At 40.6% G+C, this 25,578-nt stretch overlaps 1 protein-coding gene across 3 annotated transcripts in view; it reads left to right on the top strand.

The window, feature by feature from the left end:
- The window catches only part of LOC137426818 (zinc finger protein basonuclin-2), a 378,991-nt gene that overhangs the window by 348,941 nt on the left and 4,472 nt on the right, over positions 1–25,578 (top strand). For all 3 annotated transcript variants that reach the window (XR_013622396.1, XM_078771783.1, XM_078771784.1), the window contains exons 4-5: positions 3,282–5,452; positions 25,263–25,403. Coding sequence is in view for 2 of the 3 variants with exons in the window: in XM_078771783.1 (XP_078627909.1) it covers positions 3,282–5,452; positions 25,263–25,403 (2,312 nt within the window). In the remaining variant the exon portion in view is untranslated. The remainder of the gene's footprint in view (positions 1–3,281; positions 5,453–25,262; positions 25,404–25,578) is intronic.

Below are 25,578 nucleotides of genomic sequence, written 5' to 3'. Positions count from 1 at the left end.
TTTTACATTTTTACAAAGGTATAATGTACATTTGTTTTAAATTTTACATTTTTACAAAGGTAAAATGTTTACATTTGTTTTTAATCTTACATTTTTACAAAGGTGAATTATTATTATTATTTTTTAACAAAAGTAAAATGTTTACATTTGTTTTAAATTTTACATTTTTACAATGGTATAATGTACATTTGTTTTAAATTTTACATTTTTATAAAGGTATAATGTACATTTGTTTTAAATTTTACATTTTTACAAAGGTAAAATGTTTACATTTGTTTTTAATCTTACATTTTTACAAAGGTAAAATGTTTACATTTGTTTTAAATTTTACATTTTTACAAAGGTAAAATGTTTACATTTGTTTTAAATCTTACATTTTTACAAAGGTAAAATGTTTACATTTGTTTTAAATTTTACATTTTTACAAAGGTATAATGTACATGTGTTTTAAATTTTACATTTTTACAAAGGTATAATGTTTACATTTGTTTTAAATTTTACATTTTTACAAAGGTAAAATGTTTACATTTGTTTTAAATCTTACATTTTTACAAAGGTATAATGTACATGTGTTTTAAATTTTACATTTTTACAAAGGTATAATGTTTACATTTGTTTTAAATTTTACATTTTTACAAAGGTAAAATGTTTACATTTGTTTTAAATCTTACATTTTTACAAAGGTATAATGTACATGTGTTTTAAATTTTACATTTTTACAAAGGTATAATGTTTACATTTGTTTTAAATTTTACATTTTTACAAAGGTATAATGTTTACATTTGTTTTAAATTTTACATTTTTACGAAGGTAAAATGTTTACATTCGTTTTAAATTTTACATTTTTACAAAGGTAAAATGTTTACATTTGTTTTTAATTATATATTTTTACAAAGGCAAAATGTGATTAAGAAATGACAAATATCTGATGCTTTAGATCTAGCGTCAAGCCTTGCCAGCCGGTTCCTGAAAGACTTGGGCCGGAAACGTTCCCTGGCCAATCCCAACAGGAGGTGCGAGTAATTGGAGCCATTAAACAGTAATATGGTTTCCAATTTACTGTGTGCAGTTTTGTTTTTGACGTTGACTTTTAAAATCCTTGCTATGAACAAGCTGGTGGGAGTGGAAAAAGTGGAAAAATGGTGGCAGTGGTGGGAGTGGAAAAACTTTGAAACTCAAGGACTTTTGTAGTTCGTAGTTACGTCTTCGTGTCGTTCACATGAAAAGCAAAAGATGCAGGAGTGAGATATTTATTTCTGGGAGGAAAGGTAAGATGGCATTCCGGCGCTGAGCCAAGCCGTACGTCGAGGCTGTGCAGACATTGCAGCTCTCAGTTCAAGTGTAGGAGTGCCAGAGGAATTCCTTCAAGAGCACTCATGGAATCTTATCAGGATTTGGGAGTTTCAGGTCCTTGTGTGCAGCTGTACAGGTGCTTTTCCTTTGGGTGAAGTGGATTTATTTATTTATTTTTGGCGGAGGAGCAGTTCAAAAGATGTAAATGTATTATCTCGTCAGATCAGCTGTAACATCCAGAGCTCCAGCACCTTGCTTTGGTCGAGCGTTGGTGCCCTTTGTGGACACCCCGTGTGGAATCGCTAAGAGCAAGGATACAATGGAGCTTTAGTGGAGTAATGACGGAGAGCCACAAAGCTGTTTTCAAAACGCAAACCCTTTCACAGTAAACAGCACCTGCGATCGACCTGCCCCTAATAATGGCCCGCAGTGTTGATGAGGCGCACACGATGCTTGAGCAGGGTCTTGCCGAGACGGCTTTGCTCGTGCGTGAATTACGTTCCCACTCACTAACGTGTGAATGATGTGCATTTTCTCAGGCCGTGATATGCTCCAAATGGGATTACCTTCCAAACTGGTCTTATCGTTGGCGAAAAGCGGATTACCAGCTCCGCTAAAGGGCCTGCCTAGATTGCAATGCTACCTGGTGTTTCATCAAGACTGAGAAAAAGAGATAATTAATGTGGCTTCTTTGCCCTAACGCCCTGAATGCTCAATCGCTGCCCTCTGTGACTTTGCCAGAGCATTCGTTTTCCTGATGCTTCATTTCAATAGGGGATTGGGAATGTGGACATTTTGTGTCCATCTTTGCTCCGAGTTAAATGTACGACGACGGGATTGATTTCTGACATGTTGGGTTTCTTACTCTGTTGCTGTAGGTACGCAGGTTTCAGTTGACCTTGTCAAAGGTAGAACTACTTTGTATGTAACCGATACTTGGGCATATTCGGACCTGGTTGTTGGACTACAGGGTGTTTCAATAAGTCCGGAATCATGGGAAATATTTATTTTTATTTTTTCCATTTTCTTTTTTGAAGGATTTTGATTAATAAGGGAAGGTTAGAAAAAGTCAAGGATAAAGCAAAACAAAATAAAAAATAAATAGATAAATAAGTAGAAAACATCAAAAGTAGAGGAAGTAGCAGACGTCAGGTAAATTGTGATATAGAAAAATGTTATTTTTTTCAAAGGTGAATTTTTTTTTTTTTTTTTTTTTACAAAGGTAAAATGCCTACATTTGCCTGAATGGCTCAGCGCTGGAATGCCATCTTACCTTTCCTCTCAGAAATATTAATTTCCTTTCTGCGAGGATAGGACATCACGGACGAATAGAACGCCCCCCACCTCGGTCACATTTAACGCCACTTGACCTCTTTTATTTGTGGACACTTACAATCGGTGGTTTACACCCCAATACCACATACTCTTGAATATTTAAAGAATGAAATCGCAAACGAATGTGCTAGAAATTGAGGTATGTTAAGAAACGTTAAAAGAAACCTCCATGCAAGAATTGGCATGTGTATGCATGTCGTGACTGGCAATTTGAGCAATTATTACAATATAATTTAAAAATACATTTCCTGATGGTTCTGGACTTTTGAAACGCCCTGCACGACTTTCAAACCATCGGAATCACAAGATGTATCATTCTTTAAGGTGAAATTTGATTACTATGAAGAAATATGTTGAATCCTAATAATATGCAGACTTTGAAGCTACATGTAATCTACAACTTGAAAATTGTCGCCTGTGACATATAAATCGGCTACTTACTGTAGGATATGTGAATCTCCAAAAGGAAATAATCTTGGCATACATGTTCTTGATATTGTTTACCTGTGTTATTATACACATTTGTTATTAGCAGGACATTTCTTCTCGTGGCTATGAGTTGCAGAAGAATCGTTTTGTGAAAATGTGTTTTTATGTTTGCATGGAAAAGCCTCTCAAACATTGTATTCGAAATATGTATGCCTGTTCTTCAGGATGTTGGTGGAAAGGTGTTGGACCGCTGGACAATTATGAGCCGGGAAGAGGAGATCATCACGTTGCAGCAGTTCCTTCGCTTCGGGGAAACGAAGTCGATCGTTGAACTTATGGCCATCCAGGAAAAGGAGCTGCTCACAGTGCCTGTACCAAGCATCAAGGCCGACTCGGACATTCGTTCTTTCATTGAGAGCAGCAATCGCACACGAAGTCCAGGCCTGGCACCAGCTCTTGAAAGTCCGGGCTCATCGGCAAGTTCCGTGCATCATTTTGAAAACCTCCCCAGTAGTCTTGCTTTCTTGTTACCCTTCCAGTTCCTCAATCCTGTAGCAGCTCCACTCCTTGGTTTACCACCAAATGGCCTCCTTTTAGACCAAGCGCCTATGCAGCCTACAGAGGGCCAACTATCTGGAGGAGAGTCTCCATGTGACAGCCGACCATCGGTTTTACGAGGAGATATGGGACTCATTCCTCAAAGTAGTGATGGCCCTCCTGTGCTTCACTCTGATGCAGTTGCTGGAGTTTGTCCTGAGTTACATAACGCACTGCGATCTGAACAAGCTTCGGTGTTACGTGCTGCAGAGCAACCTACAGGCTTAAGGAGTGATCAGGTGGTTGCACTGAGGGGAGATGCTGCTGCAGGGAACACCCCAGGGTCTCGGGCAGAACCTCCAACTCCAGGCCGCAATGCTTTGTCAAGCATCACCAACATGGATAGTAGGCCAGAGACGCCTCCTCGGCTTTTGCCCATGCATACAGCGATGCCGGTGAGCACAGAGATCAAGACTGAAGCCCGCAGCTCGATCTTCTTATCCGCCAAGATGCGACATCTTCGCAAGAACATTTCTCCATCCAAGAAAGGCCGTGTGTTCTGCAACGCCTGTGGAAAGACATTTTACGATAAAGGTACACTTAAGATCCACTACAATGCAGTGCACCTAAAGATCAAACACAAGTGCACCATTGACGGTTGCAACATGGTGTTCAGTTCTCTACGAAGTCGAAACAGACACAGTGCCAACCCGAACCCTCGCCTCCACATGCCCATGCTTAGAAATAATCGTGACCGTGACCTCCTCCGCGGAACTGGCAGCATGGGGTCCACGCCACCAATGATCACTGCACCAAAATCTGAAGCCTGCTTTTCTCCTCCCACAAGGTTGTCCTTGTCATTCCCAAACCCTGGTCTAGATGCTAGTTTTCATGGACCACTGGTTTTCCCTTCCATAAAGACTGTTCAACCTGTGCCACCCTTCTTCCGGAGCCTCATGACACCAGGGGAGTACGGTAGTTTGTCATATCCATTGCCCTCTATGCCCACAATGGACCTTAACTTCAGCAAATCATTTGAAAGTCAGACTGACGTGGTACCCAAAAAGAAACCTCGGAAATCGAGCATGCCAGTGAAAATCGAAAAGGAGGCTTTGGAGATGCCTGAGGAGGACTTTTATTTGGACGAGGATGATGATGATGACGACGACGATGATGAGGACAAGCGATCGATGGGCAGTGATGCTAATGGAGCTCGGACAGAAACCAACCTTAGCAATGAGGGAACCAACTTTGAGGAGCTGTCTGAAACGTCTGAGGTGAGCAGTCGGAATGCAGGAGGCAGTGCTCATGATTTCTATGGTGTCGAGAATGGAACTGAGGATGGCAGGTTGAGCAAGAACCGAGATGAACAAGCAAATTGCACATTTCCAGAGCTCTGCGGGTCACAAAGCAACGAGGAAGAGTATGTATCGCAAAAGGAAATGCTCGATGAGGACAGCTTTGACGGAAGTCAGAGCGATGAGGAGCAAAAGAGCCCTGAAAGCTATGAGCAGTCGGTGGTGAAGCAGGAAGTCACGGACTCGAACTGCGGCCCTTACTATGGCCCATACGGACTGCTAAACAGTAGCTTGCTCCTTGGGGCTCTACGAAGAGACCCCAGCTGCCCTCTATATAACAGGAACCTTGTTGCTCTGGACTACAGCTTGGCTGAAAGGTTTTCGGAAGGTGGAGACTGGCTGTCCATCGGTGATCCCAAAATTTGCACGGTTTGCAAGAAGATGTTCAAGAACTCTTATAGCGTGAAGCTGCATTACAAAAATGTTCATCTTAAGGAGATGCACCTGTGCTCGGTTGAAGGCTGTAATGCGGCCTTCCCATCACGACGGAGCAGAGACAGGTGAGACCAGCATATCGTACCCTCAGCTTGTGCCTGTGTATACCTTCGTTCATGCAGATACTCACACAGGACCTGCATATCCATAACATTCTGAATGCCGCCATTTTACTGCCTTCCAGTAATATTATTTTCATGTTTTCAAACGTCAGTTTATTTTGATTACGGTATTTGAAGCATTGTTACATTTTTGTTGCTCTTGCCTCGCATCCAACTGTTTGTATTCTTGTCCAGTGTTGTAGCTCAACCTTTGCTTCTTCTCAATTTTTCTCTTATTCTTCTGCTTCTTCTTCTTTTTTATTTATTTATTTTTTACCTTAAATATTTATGTTTGAACCCCTTACTTATTTATTATGGACTAGATCTTTCATGGTTGTCCGATTTGATCACCAAGAAAGATTGTTCAGATTTATCTTGAACTTTCCCTTAGTTTCCCAAGGTTTTCCAAGACAAAGTCGCCGGAGGCATTATGTTTTCAGGCTGTCCGTCCATCCGTGATAGGTTTTCGTTACCTTGATAACATGAGAACGGTTGAACGGATCTTAGTCAAACTTGGTGCAGGTATGTATAATGAGGTAAAGATGAACTGATTAGATTTTGGGGTCACAAGGTCAAAGGTCAGAGGTCATGTTCGGTAATGATCCTGTTGCAGCGATAACTTGTGAACTGAACCAGTGATGGGATTCTGACCAAAGTTGATACCAGTATGCATTATGATGTAAAAATGAACGGATTAGATTTTGGGGTAAGAGGTCAAAGGTCAAATGTCAGACCAACTAGGTAAAAATTCTGTTACCGAGTTAACTTGTGAACCAGTCATGGGGTTTTCACCAAACTTGGTATAATTGTATATTATGATGCAAAGATAAACTGATTCGATTTTGGTGTCAAGAGGTCAAAGATCAGAGGTCATGTTATGTTGCAATTATTTCATAACCGCAATAACTTAAGAATGTCTAAAGGGATCCAAGTCAAGCTTGCTACAGGTATGTATAATGATGTAATAATATGGGTGGAGGAATATCGGTCGATGCCATGACGTCGAAGAGTGTCGTTCTAGTTCACATATAGTTTTGTTTACATTGCTTTTGACTTTTGTGGGGTGGTGGCATGGTTGGGCGGAGGATGGGAGGTGGGTTGTACAGAGCAGCGATTGGGTTGGTAGGATGTTGTACTGCTTTTGATTCTCATTCGATTATCTTCCTTTGTCTTTTGTTTTCCCATTTTGTTCACATTATGAATTGTTTCCAAATATCCTTCTAAAATGCTTTGCTAAAACATAGGTACAAAGTTCTATGGACGACATTCTTGCAACCGTCCAATACGTGGAGAAATTATTAGGGGCAACAGAGGTGTGTTGCAACCATGATGCTCATTGGGGGCACATTTGGGACATGGGGTGCACTGGGGGGATATTGGGACACCTGGGAGTGGGGGGTGGGAGGGGATTGTGCATAGGGGACACATTTGGGATATGGGGTGCACTGGGGGAACATTGGGACACGTAGGGGGTGTAGGGGGTGGGGGAGTGGGGTTTGCATTGGGGACACATTGGGACATGGGATGCATTGGGGACACATTTGGGATATGGGGTGCACTGGGGGAACATTGGGACACGTGGGGGTGTAGGGGGTGGGGGAGTGGGGTTTGCATTGGGGACACATTGGGACATGGGATGCATTGGGACGCGTTTGTCCGTGGGTGCTTTGAGGGCACATTGGGGACACGTGGATACATTGGATCATTCCCCAAAGCATCTTTTCTTGGCCAATTATATCAAGTACCAAATCCCAGTGTTTGTGTTTGTCCATTGGTAATTGCATAGAGTAGTGTGGAAGTTTATTCTGGAGTAGAAAAGCATCACAGGCTAAATTCTTGGAATTATCATTTTAATATTGAGGAGGAAACTCGTGGAAGAACCAAACCTTTTTGCACTATTCCTTCAATTAGAAACAAGAACTCATTCGTTGGGCGTCAGAGTGGAGCTTTTATATTATTATTATTATTATTATTATTATTATTATTATTATTATTATTAACGCTGTCTTCATTAGATCATGTTTCATGTCGATTGCGTTTTTTGTTGTTTATCTAAAATAACTTTCCACGGACATGAAAGCGCATTGTGGAGTTGGCTGAATAAATAGGGCCTGTCAGGAGCAATTTTCCAAACACACTTTGTGTACGGCGCAGTAAATAAGTTAGTAAATTGATAATTTGACAAACGGCTAGAATTGCACAAATTCTCATTGAATATGCCATTTTAATGTCCATAAGTGCCTCGATGGCGGAGTTGGTTAGGTAGTGCTGTTAATAGGACAGGACGTTGATGAGGATATTCCACATCCCCAGCAAATGGCCACACTGAGGACATCAGAGAAACCACATTTCCAGGAAAACCTCTTGGGGAGTGTTGGAGACGGACGGGAAGAGCCATCTGTTACTGTGGCCTCGTTATGACAGGGTGGTCGCGTTTTACCTCCAAATTAAGATATTTTTGGTTGTAACAAGCTCTTTGAGGGTGTTTTGATTTGACGGTCATTCCACTACTCAAATTAAGGCCACTCTGGCTGCATTAACCTGTCAGGTAAACAACACCACAGTGGTAAGCAGTGGGAAGATGTATCATTGTATAGCTTCGTGTGCTGTCGAATGGATTTTCAATCGGTATTGACCAACAAAACGCATGTGAAGCTACTCAAAGTGAAAGGAGCCACCAATACGTTTGATATACAGGAGTGTAACTATGCAGCGAAAGCTCTGCGTGAAATACTGAGATAAGGTGTGTGTGTATGTGGGGTGTGTTGCACACTCGCTCTCAAAGGTAGGTTACTTTATTTCTACCTACTTTATCATTTGCAAGGTATCTGTGGTGTAGGAACATTTGTTATGATGTTGAGGTTTTTGCACATTAAAGATGTCTTGGGTGCCAGAAAATGATTCCTCATTGAAGTTCACACTGCAGAGGTTAATGAAATCTTGCCATCTTAACCTGCACGGACATTTAGCTGGTCAGTTCAGGTGTCCTATTTTGTTGCAGGTTGTGAGCGCAACCATACCCGCTGGTCTTGTACAATCTTGTATCCCGGTTAAGGTTGTAAGAGGTCAATTCTGTACCACATGGTGCTGAGGAATGGAGATTCAACTGAACATGAACATGATATCCACTCCAGACAGCTACTGGGGGTGGGGCGTGGGGGGGCGGGGGGGGGCACCATCAGTGACTACATTGTAAGACACAGGTTGTCCGAGTGTTGTATCAGGTCCATAAAACAGTTGCACACTTGACCCCGTGACACCATAAAGGCTGCAGAGAATTTCGCTGTGATCAGCAGAATGAGCAGCTCTGACCGTGGGCACCTCGGGTCTCATCAAGGGATGAAGATTTTCGTTTAAAATCAAATAACATTGTGTTGGAGTTGGAAGAGTCCAAGGTCATTTTGCATAATGATCATAAAGTATTACTTTGGATGGGTATAATTTGTGATCGTGGTGGCATCTGCATTGGGGCTGTTTTCATTGATTTTATTTTGGTTTCGAAGGCAGATTTACAGTTGGATTACATGTTGACAGTTTTGGATGCTTTAATGAGACCTGGTAAGTCCCTGGTGTTGGGCTAGCGGCTAGGGTGCCGGCTTAGGATCCTAGGATCCTGGGTTCGAATCCCGGTCGATCGCTGAATTAACGCCAGGGGGGTTGACTCAGCCTGTCATCCTTCCGAGGTCGGCTAATTGAGTACCAGTTCACTGGTAATTCCCTGTTTGTCGTTAAAGGCGGCAAAAAGGGTTGGCGTCAGGAAGGGCATCCGGCCGTGAAACATTGCTTCAAAAAGGGGACCAAAAAAACAACAACAACCACGGTTCCCGAAAAAGGCCAACCCCCGCTTTGTGGGGAAAAATGGCCTCTAAAGGTGGTTTATATATATATATAATGAGACCTTGGGTGGTACCATTGACATTGGTGGTTCACTTGAATGCAAGATAATGCTTAATGTCATACCAATGATAGTCTTTTGAGTGTCTCAAGATGGAACCACAGACATCAGGTGTGCAAGAAAGAGCTTAGACTTTGATCCTAGTGTTGAAGGAACCTTTAATATTGTCATGCTCCTCAAGGTGTTCACCTTGAACCACATGCCATGCATCTATCTATTTCCATGGTCAGACAGTCGGGGAGGTTCAGTGTCTTGACCTTCTTGTCCTCACCATGAGCCAGGACCTCTCCTTGGCTGAACATAGATGGAAGCTGGCCTCCGTTTCCAGCAACAGACTGGATAATCTGTTATTCCAAGACATTTGTTGAACAATCAAAAGTGCCTATGGCCTTTGAACATTGCTGAATGGAGTTCAGCTCTCCTCCATGGCCTGGAATTCCAGCATCTCGTGGTCCTCCCTGGATTCGGTAAAATTCAAAGCTCTTGTTGAGGTCTTGAAGCCACACTTTACATGATGTGACATTTTCTGTGGGTCCCTATAACCACAATTAGAGGCCATTTTTCCCCGCAAAGCGGGGGCTGGCCTTTTTCGGGGACCGTGGTTGTTGTTGTTTTTCGGTCCCCTTTGTGAAGCAATGTTTTACGGCCGGATGCCCTTCCTGCCGCCAACCCTTTTTGTCGCCTTTTACGACAAGCAGGGAATTACCAGTGAACTGGTACTCAATTAGCCGACCTCGGAAGGATGACAGGCTGAGTCAACCCCCTGGCGTTAATTCAGCGATCGACCGGGATTCGAACCCAGGATCCTGGGATCCTAAGCTGGCACCCTAGCCGCTAGCCCAACACCAGGCCCTGCTGTCCCTGCTGGTTTTAAATTGTTACTCCATGAAGATCTGAATTAAATAAACTTTAATCCAGATGTTCATGTTGTTTTCAAAGATTACTGGGAGGTACAATAAAGTGACTGACTGACTATATTGCATCAAGAAAAGTGAAATGAAAATGCGAAATAACCAATCAGCAGCTTTTCAATCACACCGTGTGAAGCAGCTGCTGTAAACGGGAGACAGAGGAATGCGCACAGACAGACACCACGGTTCACATTACTGTATATATACAGACTTGGCATTTAATATGGAATATTTTTTTGTGGGGGTGAACTTACTTTTCAAGATGACTTAGAACCAAAAGTTCATTGGAATTATGTTGAAGTTATTCTAGATTTTGTTAATGTGACCTTTAAGAGAAACAAAAACCACATTTGACATTTCGAAGCAAATAAATTGATCCTTGAAAGTGATGTAAACTGATATCGAACTCAATTCACGGACAGTACTGTGTTCAACTTCTGTACGTTTTCCAGAAGTATCTCTTTATTTTACACTTTACCCAAAAAGAATTTCAACAAAAACAAAAGCTAAATTATGACTGGGATTACGGACAGTAAAATTACAGTTCAGTACTTCGTGTAACCCCCACGAGCATCCAGGAGAGCACGTACACGTCGAGGCATGCTGTTCACGAGATTTGCCAAGGTTTGGACAGGAATCGCTTGCCATGCAGTGACAATAGTATGCTGCAATTCACGCACAGAGGTAGGCTGCTGGTCCAAGTTGTCGATTTGATGCGTTAATTCTGCCCACAAGTTCTCTATCGGATTCATATCCGGGGACATGGCAGGCCACTCCATATGCTCTACACCACGGACAGCAAGAAAGTGTTGGATCATGCGAGCACGATGAGGCCGTGCATTGTCATCTTGGAAGACAAAGTTTCCTCGAAAGCCTGCACGAGCAAATGGAAGCAATGTTTCTTCCAGAATGACCCTGTACTTGAACTGGTTCAGGTTTCCATTCAGAACAACCAGGTCAGTTTTGCCCCCTGCATGAAAAGCAGCCCAAACGGTCACCCCACCACCTCCAGCCTGGACTCTTGGCACTATACAATCTTCGTTGTGGGCTTCATGCACTTGTCTGCGCATTCGGACACGGCCATCTTGATGATAGACCAGAAATCTAGACTCGTCACTGAAGGTCACGTGATTCCAGTGTCCTGGCTGCCATTGACGGTGCTCTCTGGCCCACTGCAATCGGCGCTGGCGGTGTTGTCTGGTCAGGCGTGGCTTTCTCAGGGGACGCGTGGCACGATAGCCTGCTTGAACCAGTCGTTGGTTGACTAGCCTTCTGGATACAGGCACATTTGTCAGTTGCTGCCACTCAGCCCTAAGCCGATTAGCTGACTTGGTACGGCCATTGCAGACTAACCGGTGCAGCTGGCGATCATCTCTCCTTGTGGTTCTGCGTGGACGTCCTGGCCTCGGTATTGGAGTAGGGACACCCCTCTGAGCATTTCGTTTCAGGATCTTTGACACCTGACCTTGAGTGATGCCATACTGCCGAGCAATAGCATGCTGTTTCATGCCAGAATTTCGTAAAGCCACCACTCCATGACAAACAGCATTGTCAAGTTGACGGAGCATCTCCAGAGGAAGCGGCAATAACATTTGTAGACGTGCAGCAGTTGTTTTCGACTAATACAGAACGCAACAACCCCTATATACCCGATTGTGAAGCCAATCGTCAAATGTACCTGTCCTTACATTTTGTCACGCCACCTGTGATATAATCCTGTTATTGACTTCTTGCTGCGAAAGACAATCAGTGACATGGTTCTTTCAACAAAGACATCACCGAAGGGTAAAAGAAACACCAGATTGATATACTGAGTTCAGAAAGTAAACCCGTCAAGAAAAAAAAAAATTCCATATTAAATGCCAAGTCTGTATATGACTAGCTTGTACCTGCGGAACGATCGCACGATGCACAATATGACCAACAATATTATGCAGAGAACAGTTAAATATTATGCAAATAACCTCTCCTCTCCCCCTTCCCCACTCCCTCTCTCTCACCTCCTCTCTCCCCCTCTTTCAACCCCTCCCTCCTCACCTCCTTTCTCTCCTTTCTCCCTATCTCCTCTATCTACTACCCCCCTCTCCTCTTCCCTTCCTCTCTCCTCTTCCCTCCCTCTCTCCTCTTCCCTCCCTCTTTCTCCTTCCCTCCCTCTTTCTCCTTCCCTCTGTCTTTTTCCTTCCCTCCCTCTTTCCCCTTCCCTCCCTCTTTCCCCTTCCCTCCCTCTTTTGCTTCCCCCCCCCTCTTTCCCCTTCTCCTTTGTCCTCCCCCATCTATCCTCCTCCACCTCCCTCCTATTCCACTCTCCCTCCCCTTCCCCATCTCTCCTCTTCCTCCCCCTCTCGCTTCTTCCCCCCCCCCTCTCTCTTCTTCCCCCCTCTCTCTTCTTCCCCCTCTCTCTTCTCCCCCCTCTCTCCTTTATCCCCCTGCTCTTCACTCCCTCCCTCCCCTTCCCTCCCTCTTTCCCTGGCCCCAAACCACACAAAATTTTTAAACATTCAAAAAATCAAAAGCTGACCCCAAAAATACGCCACTTACCTTATTATTTTCAGGGAATACCAGTCTCTCCAAGAAGCCACATGTAGACCAACTAACGTTACCGCAACACCGACTCAGGCAACTTGCCGCAGTTTCTATACACCAGGGGCAGAGAGAGAGGAGTGGGGATAAGAACAACAGTGGATATCACGATGGTGCTATATTCTTTGAGGATGCAGTTGGTTGTTGGGTGAGGAATGAATAAACAAGGACAACACATTCACATTTTTTATGAGACCCTCTCACAGACATCACACAGACATATACAATCACGTGAAAAAGTAAGTACACCCCATGTAAAGTTTTGACTTTTTCAACACATTTCAACATACAGCTATTTGATCTTCATTTCAACAATATTGATAGATAAAGGTGATATAATATAACAAATATCATGAAACATTTACATTTTGTAGTCCATTGTATAATTTAAATAAACATAAATGCAAATTTCGCATGTGGAAAAAGTAAGTACACCCTTGGCTCTAATAGGTGGTATTGCCCCCTTTGGCAGAAACAACCTCAAGTAGGCGTTTCTTATAACTGTCTACCAGTCTCTGACATCGACTGGGAGAAAATTTTGTCCACTCCTCCATGCAGAATTCTTTCAGCTGTGCGATGTTTGAGGGGTTTCTTGCATGCACAGCTCGTTTCAAATCCCCCCACAACATCTCGATGGGATTTAGATCCGGGCTTTGACTTGGCCATTCTAGAACCCTCCATTTCTTTCTTTTCAGCCATTCCTTGGTGGATTTACTGGTATGTTTAGGATCATTGTCATGTTGCAAGGTCCACCTTCGGTTGAGCTTCAACATTCCGACAGATGGCCTCACGTTATCCTCAAGCACCCTCTGGTACAATGAAGAATTCATAGTGGATTCTATGATGGTGAGCTACCCAGGCCCTGATGCAGCAAAGCTGCCCCAAACCATAATATTTCCACCACCATGCTTTACAGTTGGTATCAGGTTCTTGTGGTCAAATGCTGTCTTTGGTTTTCACCAAACATGTCTTCTGGTACTGTGGCCAAATAGCTCTACCTTTGACTCATCTGTCCAGAGCACATTGTTCCAGAAGTGCTGGTCTTTGCCTAGGTGTTCATTGGCAAACTTTAGTTTTGCCCTGATGTTCTTTCTGGAAAGCAAAGGTTTCCTCCTGGCACACCTCCCATGTAGATCAAATTTGTGCAGCCTCTTTCTAATGGTAGACTCGTGCACTTTGACATCAACAGTGGCAAGAGCTACCTGTAGGTCCCGTGATGACATTCTGGGGGTTCTTAGAGACTTCTTTCAGCATCTTGCGGTCTGCTCTCGGGTGGAACTTCCTGGAGCGGCCTGGCCTGAACAAGTTGGCAGTTGTTTGGAATCTTCTCCACTTGTAGATGATCTTCCGAACAGTCGAATGATTGATTTCAAATTGTTTGGAGATCTTTTTAAATCCCTTCCCAGACTCGTAGGCATCTACAACCTTCTTTCTGAAGGCCTCAGAGAGCTCTTTTGATCTAGGCATGGTGACGCCGCACACTTCAACAACAAAGAGCAAACCAAACGAAATGTCTGAGGTTTAAATAAGACAGGTTCCTCCAAGATCCTCTCCAACGATGTTCTAATCTTTTGCATCTGAGATGGTGCACCTGATTCTAATTTTAGGTATTTGAAGTAGTGATAAATGTAGGGGTGTACTTACTTTTTACACATGTGAAATTTGCATTTATGTTTATTTAAATTATACAATGGACTACAAAATGTAAATGTTTCATGATATTTGTTATATTATATCACCTTTATCTATCAATATTGTTGAAATGAAGATCAAATAACTATGTTGAAATATGTTGAAAAAGTCAAAACTTTACATGGGGTGTACTTACTTTTTCACGTGACTGTATATATATACGGGTGGGGCTTCTTCCTATGGGCGGGGCTTCAATTTGGAAGCCCAAATGAAAAGGTAAAATATCAGAAATTGAAGGCTTTTTTATTTTAAACGATTCATATAAACATCCGTTGAATCATATCACACGCAAATCATCAAAATCTAAACAGTACATGGCTAAACAGTACATGGACGATCACGTACCACGTACGTCTCGCGTCTCGCGTCTCGCTCGCTCTCATGTTGTCCCGATAATGATCCATCCGCAGGTTCACCTATGGAAACCTTGTTACGACTTTTACTTCCTCTAGACGGTCAAGTTCGCTCATCTTTTCGGTGCACCGGCACAAGCCGAGAATGGCCAGTGCAGGGGCTGATCTGAGGATCTCATCAAACTGTCCGATCGGTCGTAGCGATGGGCGGTGTGTACAAAGGGCAGGGACTTGATCAACGCGAGCTGATGACTCCCACTTACTGGGAATTCCTCGTTCGTGGGACACTGTCTCAAGCCCCAGTCCCCATCACGGATGGGGCTCAGCAGTTTACCCGAGCCTGACGGCGAAGGGCAAGGTACACGCTGGCCCGACCAGTGTAGCGTGCGTGCGGCCCCGGACATCGAAGGGCATTAAACGTTCATTAAACATTAAACGTTCATTAAACATTAAACGTTCATTAAAGGATTACGAAACGAAAAACATTACGAAATTACTTTCACACCGTCATGCCAAACACTACCGTGAACACATACATCGTCACAACGTCGTCACAATGAGAACATCGTCACAATGAACGTTATGCAAACGCGAACGTTATGCGGGAGTCCAAACCTGAGAATGCTGGAGGCCAAAGCTGAAATTGGGAAAACTAAATAGCCTATTTTACTCCTGGAGATCCCAGGATTACCCACCCAAAATATATTTGCGATCGGTTCAGCAGTTTTTACGGTACCTTCGAACAGATAGACGGACATTTGTTGAATTATAGGAAGATAGTGAACCTGACTATACCGTACAACCAAGATTGTGGGGGTACTAGGCTGGGGTGCCTGCAGTCCAAAAATAAGTACTCGACTTGCGACTTCTTCCCTCCCCCCTCCCCCCCCCCCCCCCCCCCGCCTTCAGCTCCCCTGACAGCCAATCGGCCCCTTAGCTGTACGTCCCGCCGGGGATAGTCTCCGCAACATCCAGGCATTCTCGGTCTCAGGCTCCCATAGCCTCTTCCGGGTTGCCAGGAGTCTCCATACCCGCTGGTCGCACAAAAGACCCCCCTCTGACGGGTTTCAATTCCAGACAGGAAGGAAGGCTTTGCGGAGAGACTGTGGGCTTGCTGATTTACCCTATTTATGAAAATTAAAGGTGATAACAAGGGTTCTACATATTTATTCCATATTTTAATTATGAGCTACCCAATCATGTCACCTTTGACTCAGCAGTCGTTCTCTCTGCTTTTATTTCTCCTTTTCTATTTTTCTCTTTGCTTTTCTATTTTTTCTGTTTTTTTCTGTTTTCTTTGTTTGTTTCTCTCCCCTCTCTCCTCCATCCTCGCTATCTCATCAACCAAACTTTGTGAAGCCAAAATGAAACAATGCCTCACTATGAGTATAGCTTGACAATTCAGACTTGGGCAGCTAGGTTATAATGACTGATAGTTGCCCTAAGACATATTCCATCAGAAATGCCTTCTTACCAAAATGAGCCTGCTATAAGGAATGAGTTTAGCTCTCTGTGGTTTCACAATCAAGCTATATACTAAGCTACACAATCAAGCTAAGTTCCTATATACTCCAGGAACTTAGGCAGGATCGAAAATAAAAGGAAAATTAAAATAATTGTCGTGATCTTGTTCTTCAGTGAAAACTGTCCATCACTCGGAACTCTTTTATTTGGATTATTAAATAGAAAAACAACCAAGTGATTACTGCAGGGAATGGAGGGAAGGATTAACTGTGGTATTAACAAGGTTTTTGGGTGAAGAATGAACAAACATCGACGTCTCATTCACCTTTGCACAAGACCCTCTCACAGACACAGTCACTGCACATGTAAGCAGTCAACCATCCATAACTAAACTACCTACCAGTCCGGCCAATGTCTGTACCCCTCTATCTCCAATACTTATAGGTACCGATGTAATTCCAATTTATACCTATCCACTATTCCTGCTGCCACTACCTTTCCAGGGAGACCATTTTATGCATTACCTACTCTGGGTGAAAAACCCTTACCTTACTCTACCATCCTAACTCTCCTGTTTACTCTCAAGATCGTGACCCCTGGTCCTGCCACGATCCATTCTATTTATTCTATCTGTACCCTTCATTATCTTAAACATCTCTATCATATCCCCTCATAATCGCCTCCTTTCTAATGTATGAAGTCCTGTCTCTTGCAGCCATTCATCATCGCTTATTCTAGCTATAATTCATCTAGTCATTCTGCGCGGAATCCCCTCTATAGCACATGTGTCCTTCCTCAGATGTGGTGACCAAAACTGTTTGCATTATTCTAAATTCTAAAAACTGTAAAAACTTCATTTTGTATTTATGATGGACAATTTCTAGGAAGGGTTCCTGTACAATTAATTATCCCTAAACGTTTCAACTCATTCCACCCAGCAGTTTTGGAGTGCATAAGTCAAATGTGCACAAACTAAATGATATGTATTACGAGCTGAAGTACCCATCATTGCCTGGGGATATTCAATGAAATATGTATTTAAATATTGGGGAATGTTGGCCTTGTGGTTTTGTAAAAATTACCAATCTTGGCCATTGCAAAATGCGCTTGGACCACTTTCCCTTCTTTTCATTTCTTTTCATCAATTTTAATTTTTCAATACAATAAGTGACGACAACGTTAACATACGATCTTCACAAAATATATTACGTACTCAATCGCTCTTGGGGGGGAAAACCCAGACAGTGCATAAGCAACATACTCACTTGAAACCTGAACACTGAAGTGTTATAATAAACCTGTTAAAGCAATCTCTTTTTAATAACAGGTGCACATGTAAACACTATAATTACCTCTGCCACTAAAGGTTAAGAGGTTGTTTTCACCCCTGTCTGTCTGTGATATGTCAAAAAGTTGTAGATGGATTTGGACGAAATTTGGTGGAGAGGTTGGACATGTGACAAGGACAAAATGATGAGAATCCTGTGAAGATCTGGATCCGGATCTGAGAATTTTTAAAAAGTGATTCTTCACCATTGAGTGATAGGGCCAAAACCGATTATATATAATGATATTTCAAAAAGTTGTGGACGGATTATGAAAAAAAAATGGTGGACGAGTTGGTTTGGCGACAAGAACAAACCGATTAGATTTTGTTTCAGGTCCAGATACTGGTCCATCCTATCAGTGGGATACAAAACGTAAACTGTTCAGCCTGGTGGAGGTATGCACTCAACCGAGTTCCATTCTCGTTAAATTTGTTGTTAACAACAAATCACTACAACCTCATCAAACGATCTTCACAAAACGTATTACTCGATGGCTCCTAGAAAAAACCCAGGCAGTGTGTAAGCACAAGACCCAATTGAGGCCTGAATGCCAATTATATGGTTTTATCTGGGGTCAATTATTTTTAATCCAAACATAGCCCTTGACCTTTGTCTGTATGAAAGAGGAGGCCATGCAATGTTTGGCTGCACTGGTTCCTGCGGAGTCCGAATGCATAAACAAACAAACACAAAAACAAGAAGACATCATGCCGAGTGTGATATTTGCAAAATCCACCCCTCTATCCCCACAAAAAGGTAGCCATGGATACATCAAATTGCCCATTTCACTAAGATTAAATTGACGATCTTAATCAAAGCTCAAGTCAATCGGATTAAGATTTGTGATTTTTCAGATGAAAATTGATGATTTTAGAAGTTTGACCTTGAGTTGACCTTTTGACCTTAAAAAGTTTGTTCCCAATTCAGTGAGGCACTATGCAGTTGCTGTTTAGTTTTCAAGTCAATCGGATGAAAATTGATGATTGTTCAGATAAAATTGATTTTGGAAGTTTGACCTTGAGTTGACCTTTGACCTTTTGACCTCAAAAATAGTTGGTTTCCCAATTTAGTGATACTAGGGCATGCCCGTACTATATCTATATCTAAAATTATATCCCCCCCCCTCTATTTACATGAAATGGTTTGGTCCAAAGCGAACGGCTTGCGAGTACGGTGACAATCCCCCCCCCCTCTATTTACATGAAATGGTTTGGTCCAAAGCGAACGGCTTGCGGAGTTTGGTAAAGAAATCGCCATAGCTCGGTAACTACTTCTCCGATTAATATGAAACCTTGAATTGGGACAATGTTTTTATGTTTTTAATTGAATTACTATCCGTAATGGCGCACGCTCTCACAGGAGCTCCGGAAGGTCGCATATCGCAGTTACGATGAATCGCAAAATAGTTTTAATTAGTTTTAAAACATAGTTTAACGGCAACATAGTTTGCCAACGTGAAATAAATGAATACGCTCTCAAATGTGCCGTCCGAGGCAGAGTCTGTTCGCCACGTTCGGCACACGTGATAACTCGCTGCTCTCTGATTGGTTGAATCGTTTTTTGGACATAGCTCGGTAACTACTTGTCCGATTAATATGAAACCTTGAAAAGGCACATCCTCAGGTCCCCAGCAATATACCTGGCAAGTTTCAAGTATATCGGACCGGTAGTTGTCGAGAAACAGCGGTCGCATACACACACACACACAGAGATTACTGGAATTATAGATAGATACAAACGCTGTTCAATTTTCAAGTCAATCGGATGAAAAATGGTAATTTTAGAAATTTGACCCTAACATGACCTTTGACCTCAAAATTAATAGGCTTCTTCCTTATGACCAACTCTACCATCTGGTGAAGTTTCATGAAGATCGGTTTGAAATTGTGACCTGTAGGCGATTGACAGACAAACAGCAAACAGGTAGACAAACAGCGCACAATGCCAACCAATATACAATATACTTTCTTCTTCATACATTGGATGATTGGTCTGAAGTTCATGGAGCCTTTTGCAGTCATCACATGTAGCAGGACATTGAGATAGTGATGTACTTTACATGAATAACAGAGATGTGGAGAGGGTGGACAAATCAACACAATATATTGGATGGATTTTAACCTCGGAACCTAGCTCGGATGGGAGCACCAAAAGGAGCACTCATTTCCACAGTTCCCACCCTACCCCACTCCTTCCCTTCCCACCTCACCTCACACCTTTCCTTCCCACTCCTCCTCCTCCTCAGATGTAGGTCTTTTCATGGAGGTAACATTCCTGAGACCATGTCATGATTTGCACATGATTAATTGTGCTGTTCTTCGACTCCATGATTGCCACGTAGTGATTGGTCCATAATTGCTTATTCCAAGACAATCGGGTACACCTGGATTGTCTTGGAATTTGAAAAGAGTACCTTAAAAGCAGCATTGATTAAATAGAGCTCTAAGGATGACGGAATAACGGAAGATTGTGGATGATTTCTGAGATCTTAATTTAACCTTCAATCGATGTAGTGGTTGGAAAGAGACTAATTAGGCTCAATTAAAACGGAATTCTCTACATAATGAAGAATTCCATATGAACTGTTTTTAAAGGATGTGATATTGTGTACCTAATTGTCACAGTCAAAGGTAAAACAATTTGCCTTTTAATGCTTTTTATTACCGTTCACTCCTTAACTTGCTCTTATGTTGCAATTCTTATGATAGTTCGGGCTTCCGAAGATGCAACTGTCAAAGGATATTTTAAAGTGTGTTTTCGAATAACGAGAAGTTATATATATATATATATATATATATATATATATATATATATATATATATATATATATATATATATATATATATATATATATATATATATATTTATTTATTTATTTTCATCATGCCACCCACCCCTCGCCATTTTTCACCTCGTCGGTGGTAATTTGATGTAACGAAAAGACCTAGGCAAAGTTTGCTCGTGGGCAGACTGAGGAGTCTTTCCTCTTAGTATGTATTACGGTCACATGGGGGGGGGGGAAGAAGGTTGGTTGGAGATTTAAAACGTGTGAATGTGGGAATAGGAGAGGGAGGATGGAGGATTAGGACCGGAGTATAATGAGGAGGGAAAGGTTTGGATGAGATGGGGGTGAAGGGAAGGAAAGAAGCCTGTAGTTGGTTGGGGGGGACGGGATGGGGGGGATCATAATTCTGCCATATATGGATATATAATCAATGAACAGCCCCTTTATATATTTCCAAAGGATGCATTACTTCATAATCGGCGAGTACGCTTTGTGCAAAGGACCCCGTGATATGCTGTGAGCATTTCGCAGAGAAGAGCTTTGATAGTTCCCGAAGTTATGGCATCATTTGTAATGAAAGTCCGATCGAAGAGGAAGGCTATTGAAGGCATTTTTGTGAATGTTAAACGAGTTATATTTGCGAGTTATGTGCTCTCCGCACACTGCGGGATTGGTGTAGCCAAGCAAACCAGGGCTAGTATTTTACTGGTGTAAAGGTCGAGGGTTGTGTTGGTGCGATGTTTGATCGGGATCACAACCCAAGTGTGTCTCTCTGGTGTGAGCTCCAAAGTGTGTACGTTGTATTACGCACCGAGCCTTCCAGTTATGACGGTACTCGTTCGAGAGCAGACGTTCAACATCTAAAAGGCTTCCTTATGAGAATCGGAAGATTCCAGTTGATCATCACTTGCTCTGCGAGATGTAAACAGCATGTTCTGTTCACTTCCTCCAGAGATTCATTTTTTAAAATAAAAAGTGGTAGAAATGGAATGTTCTCCCATAATTTTGTCCATCTTCAATCATATGAAGGGAATTTACATGTTTTGCTCCTGCTGTTATGTTAAGTTTTGCTGTTGATTTTAATATTTTTTTTAAAAGTGAGATTATATATATATATATTTTTTTTTTTAAATAAAAAGTGGTAGAAATGGAATGTTCTCCCATAATTTTGTCCATCTTCAATCATATGAAGGGAATTTACATGTTTTGCTCCTGCTGTTATGTTAAGTTTTGCTGTTGATTTTAATTTTTTTTTTTTTAAGTGAGACGATATATTTATTTATTTTTAAATAAAAAGTGGTAGAAATGGAATGTTCTCCCATAATTTTGTCCATCTTCAATCATATGAAGGGAATTTACATGTTTTGCTCTTGCTGTTATGTTAAGTTTTGCTGTTGATTTTAAATTTTTTTTTTTAAAGTGAGACAATTTATATATATATATTTTAATAAAAAGTGGTAGAAATGGAATGTTCTCCCATAATTTTGTCCATCTTCAACCATATGAAGGGAATTTACATGTTTTGCTCCTGCTGGTATGTTAAGTTTTGCTGTTGATTTTAATTTATTTTTTTTAAGTGAGACGATATATTTATTTTCTTTTAAATAAAAAGTGGTAGAAATGGAATGTTCTCCCATAATTTTGTCCATCTTCAATCATATGATGGGAATTTACATGTTTTGCTCCTGCTGTTATGTTAAGTTTTGCTGTTTATTTTAATTATTTTTTTAAAGTGAGACGATATATATATTTTCTTTTAAATAAAAAGTGGTAGAAATGGAATGTTCTCCCATAATTTTGTCCATCTTCAATCATATGATGGGAATTTACATGTTTTGCTCCTGCTGTTATGTTAAGTTTTGCTGTTGATTTTAATTTTTTTTTTTTAAGTGAGACGATATATATATATATTTTTTTTTTAAATAAAAAGTGGTAGAAATGGAATGTTCTCTTATAATTTTGTCCATCTTCAATCATGTGAAGGGAATTTACATGTTTTGCTCCAGCTGTTATGTTAAGTTTTGCTGTTGATTTTAATTTTATTTTTTTAAGTGAGACAATATATATATATATTTTAATAAAAAGTGGTAGAAATGGAATGTTCTCCCATAATTTTGTCCATCTTCAATCATGTGAAGGGAATTTACATGTTTTGCTCCTGCTGTTATGTTAAGTTTTGCTGTTGATTTTAATTTTATTTTTTTAAGTGAGACAATATATATATATATTTTAATAAAAAGTGGTAGAAATGGAATGTTCTCCCATAATTTTGTCCATCTTCAACCATATGAAGGGAATTTACATGTTTTGCTCCTGCTGGTATGTTAAGTTTTGCTGTTGATTTTAATTTTTTTTTTTTAAGTGAGACGATATATTTATTTTCTTTTAAATAAAAAGTGGTAGAAATGGAATGTTCTCCCATAATTTTGTCCATCTTCAATCATATGATGGGAATTTACATGTTTTGCTCCTGCTGTTATGTTAAGTATTGCTGTTGATTTTAATTATTTTTTTAAAGTGAGATGATATATATATTTTCTTTTAAATAAAAAGTGGTAGAAATGGAATGTTCTCCCATAATTTTGTCCATCTTCAATCATATGATGGGAATTTACATGTTTTGCTCCTGCTGTTATGTTAAGTTTTGCTGTTGATTTTAATTTTTTTTTTTTAAGTGAGACGATATATATATATATTTTTTTTAAATAAAGAGTGGTAGAAATGGAATGTTCTCTTATAATTTTGTCCATCTTCAATCATGTGAAGGGAATTTACATGTTTTGCTCCTGCTGTTATGTTAAGTTTTGCTGTTGATTTTAATTTTATTTTTTTAAGTGAGACAATATATATATATATTTTAATAAAAAGTGGTAGAAATGGAATGTTCTCCCATAATTTTGTCCATCTTCAATCATATGAAGGGAATTTACATGTTTTGCTCCTGCTGTTATGTTAAGTTTTGCTGTTGATTTTAATTATTTTTTAAAAGTGAGACGATATATATATTTTCTTTTAAATAAAAAGTGGTAGAAATGGAATGTTCTCCCATAATTTTGTCCATCTTCAATCATATGATGGGAATTTACATGTTTTGCTCCTGCTGTTATGTTAAGTTTTGCTGTTGATTTTAATTTTTTTTTTTTAAGTGAGACGATATATATATATATATATTTTAAATAAAAAGTGGTAGAAATGGAATGTTCTCTTATAATTTTGTCCATCTTCAATCATGTGAAGGGAATTTACATGTTTTGCTCCTGCTGTTATGTTAAGTTTTGCTGTTGATTTTAATTTTATTTTTTTAAGTGAGACAATATATATATATATTTTAATAAAAAGTGGTAGAAATGGAATGTTCTCCCATAATTTTGTCCATCTTCAATCATATGAAGGGAATTTACATGTTTTGCTCTTGCTGTTATGTTAAGTTTTGCTGTTGATTTAAAAAAAATTTTTTTCAAGTGAGACGATATATATATATATATATATATTTTTTTTTAAATAAAAAGTGGTAGAAATGGAATGTTCTCTTATAATTTTGTCCATCTTCAATCATGTGAAGGGAATTTACATGTTTTGCTCCTGCTGTTATGTTAAGTTTTGCTGTTGATTTTAATTTTATTTTTTTAAGTGAGACAATATATATATATATTTTAATAAAAAGTGGTAGAAATGGAATGTTCTCCCATAATTTTGTCCATCTTCAATCATATGAAGGGAATTTACATGTTTTGCTCTTGCAAATGTGTAACTCATACATATGTAACTATGTTAAGTTTTGCTGTTGATTTTAATTTTTTTTTTTTAAAGTGAGACAATTTATTTTTATTTTTTTAAATAAAAAGTGGTAGAAATGGAATGTTCTCCCATAATTTTGTCCATCTTCAATCATATGAAGAAAATGTACATGTTTTTTCTCCTGCTGTTATATTGAGTTTTGATGTTGTTGGTTTTTTTTTTAGGTTTTTTTTTAAGTGAGACGATATATATTAATTTTTTTGGATTTCAATAATGTACGTCGATCATATCGTCTTATTCTCCATTTCATTTCCACTTTACGACGGTGCTTCCTGTTTGAAGTCGCTCCGTTCCAGTTTGCCTGATATATTTGCGTAACTATTGTTTTGTTTTGACGCATCATCCTCCTGTTTTGGAGTTATGGTTTTGGGCCACTTTTGTTGGGGTTTTTAAGTTGTTTCCTGCATTGAACGTTTATAAATGAAGGAAAAACAACTTTGAGAAGTTGTATGCCATAGCACAGTACTTTCCCCCACCCCATTGCTGATCCAAGGTGTTTGGGAAGTTAAATAGTTCCTCAATGCTCAATAGTCCATTGTCATCTGAGCCCAATGGTTTCTTTTTTTTTTCATTTGCCAATTTCCCACTAAATCTCAGGGGGAATAAATTGATAGCTTTGACACTGAGAAACACAAACATATTAGAATAAATGACCCAGAGCCGATCATTTATTTTGGTGCACACCGAGCTGAACACCTTGAATAATTAGCCTCATGCCCTGTGGTTCTTCTACACCTGCCCTTCGCTGCACATACTTTATAGCTCGTAGGTCAAGCCTGGTTAATCCTGAAGCTCGGTGCTACCTGCCGAATCATTTAAAACCACACAAAGGCTGCCCCGAGCCCTATGTGCTGGAAAGTACAAATTATCAGGGAGCTTGTGAAGCAGAGATGCTTTATCTTCTTTTCTTTTTTTTGGGCTCGTATTAACTTTGCTTCTTCTTCTTCTTCTTTTTACATCCTCGCCAGATTTCACGGTGGAGATGGTGCCAGGAGTCCGTTCGAAAGCCGCGGTAATTGTGCAGCGCTGTTGCGGCGAAGCGAGTCCGCCCGGATCCCGTCCTTAGAAGAAGCGCGAAGTGCTGCCCTGGACCCAAGCTCTCATGAGAAGTATTGATGGGTGTTTGGGAAGGTGCTTGCTTGTTGGGTTTGAGGGGGAGAGGAGGACAAGTGCTTGGAAGAAATGGCAACGAAAGCAAAGATGGTTGACATACGTCCATTGTTTGTGCCGGAAGGCAGATTTATGAGTGAGGTGGAGTAAGTTGCTGAAGGGCGGGAGAGATGC

The sequence above is a fragment of the Myxine glutinosa genome, chromosome 2 (genome assembly GCF_964187855.1).
Source record: "Myxine glutinosa chromosome 2, kmMyxGlut1.1, whole genome shotgun sequence".
Lineage (NCBI taxonomy): Eukaryota > Metazoa > Chordata > Myxini > Myxiniformes > Myxinidae > Myxine > Myxine glutinosa.
Note: the sequence above shows the minus strand (reverse complement) of the source record. Positions and strands in the feature narration are given on the sequence as shown.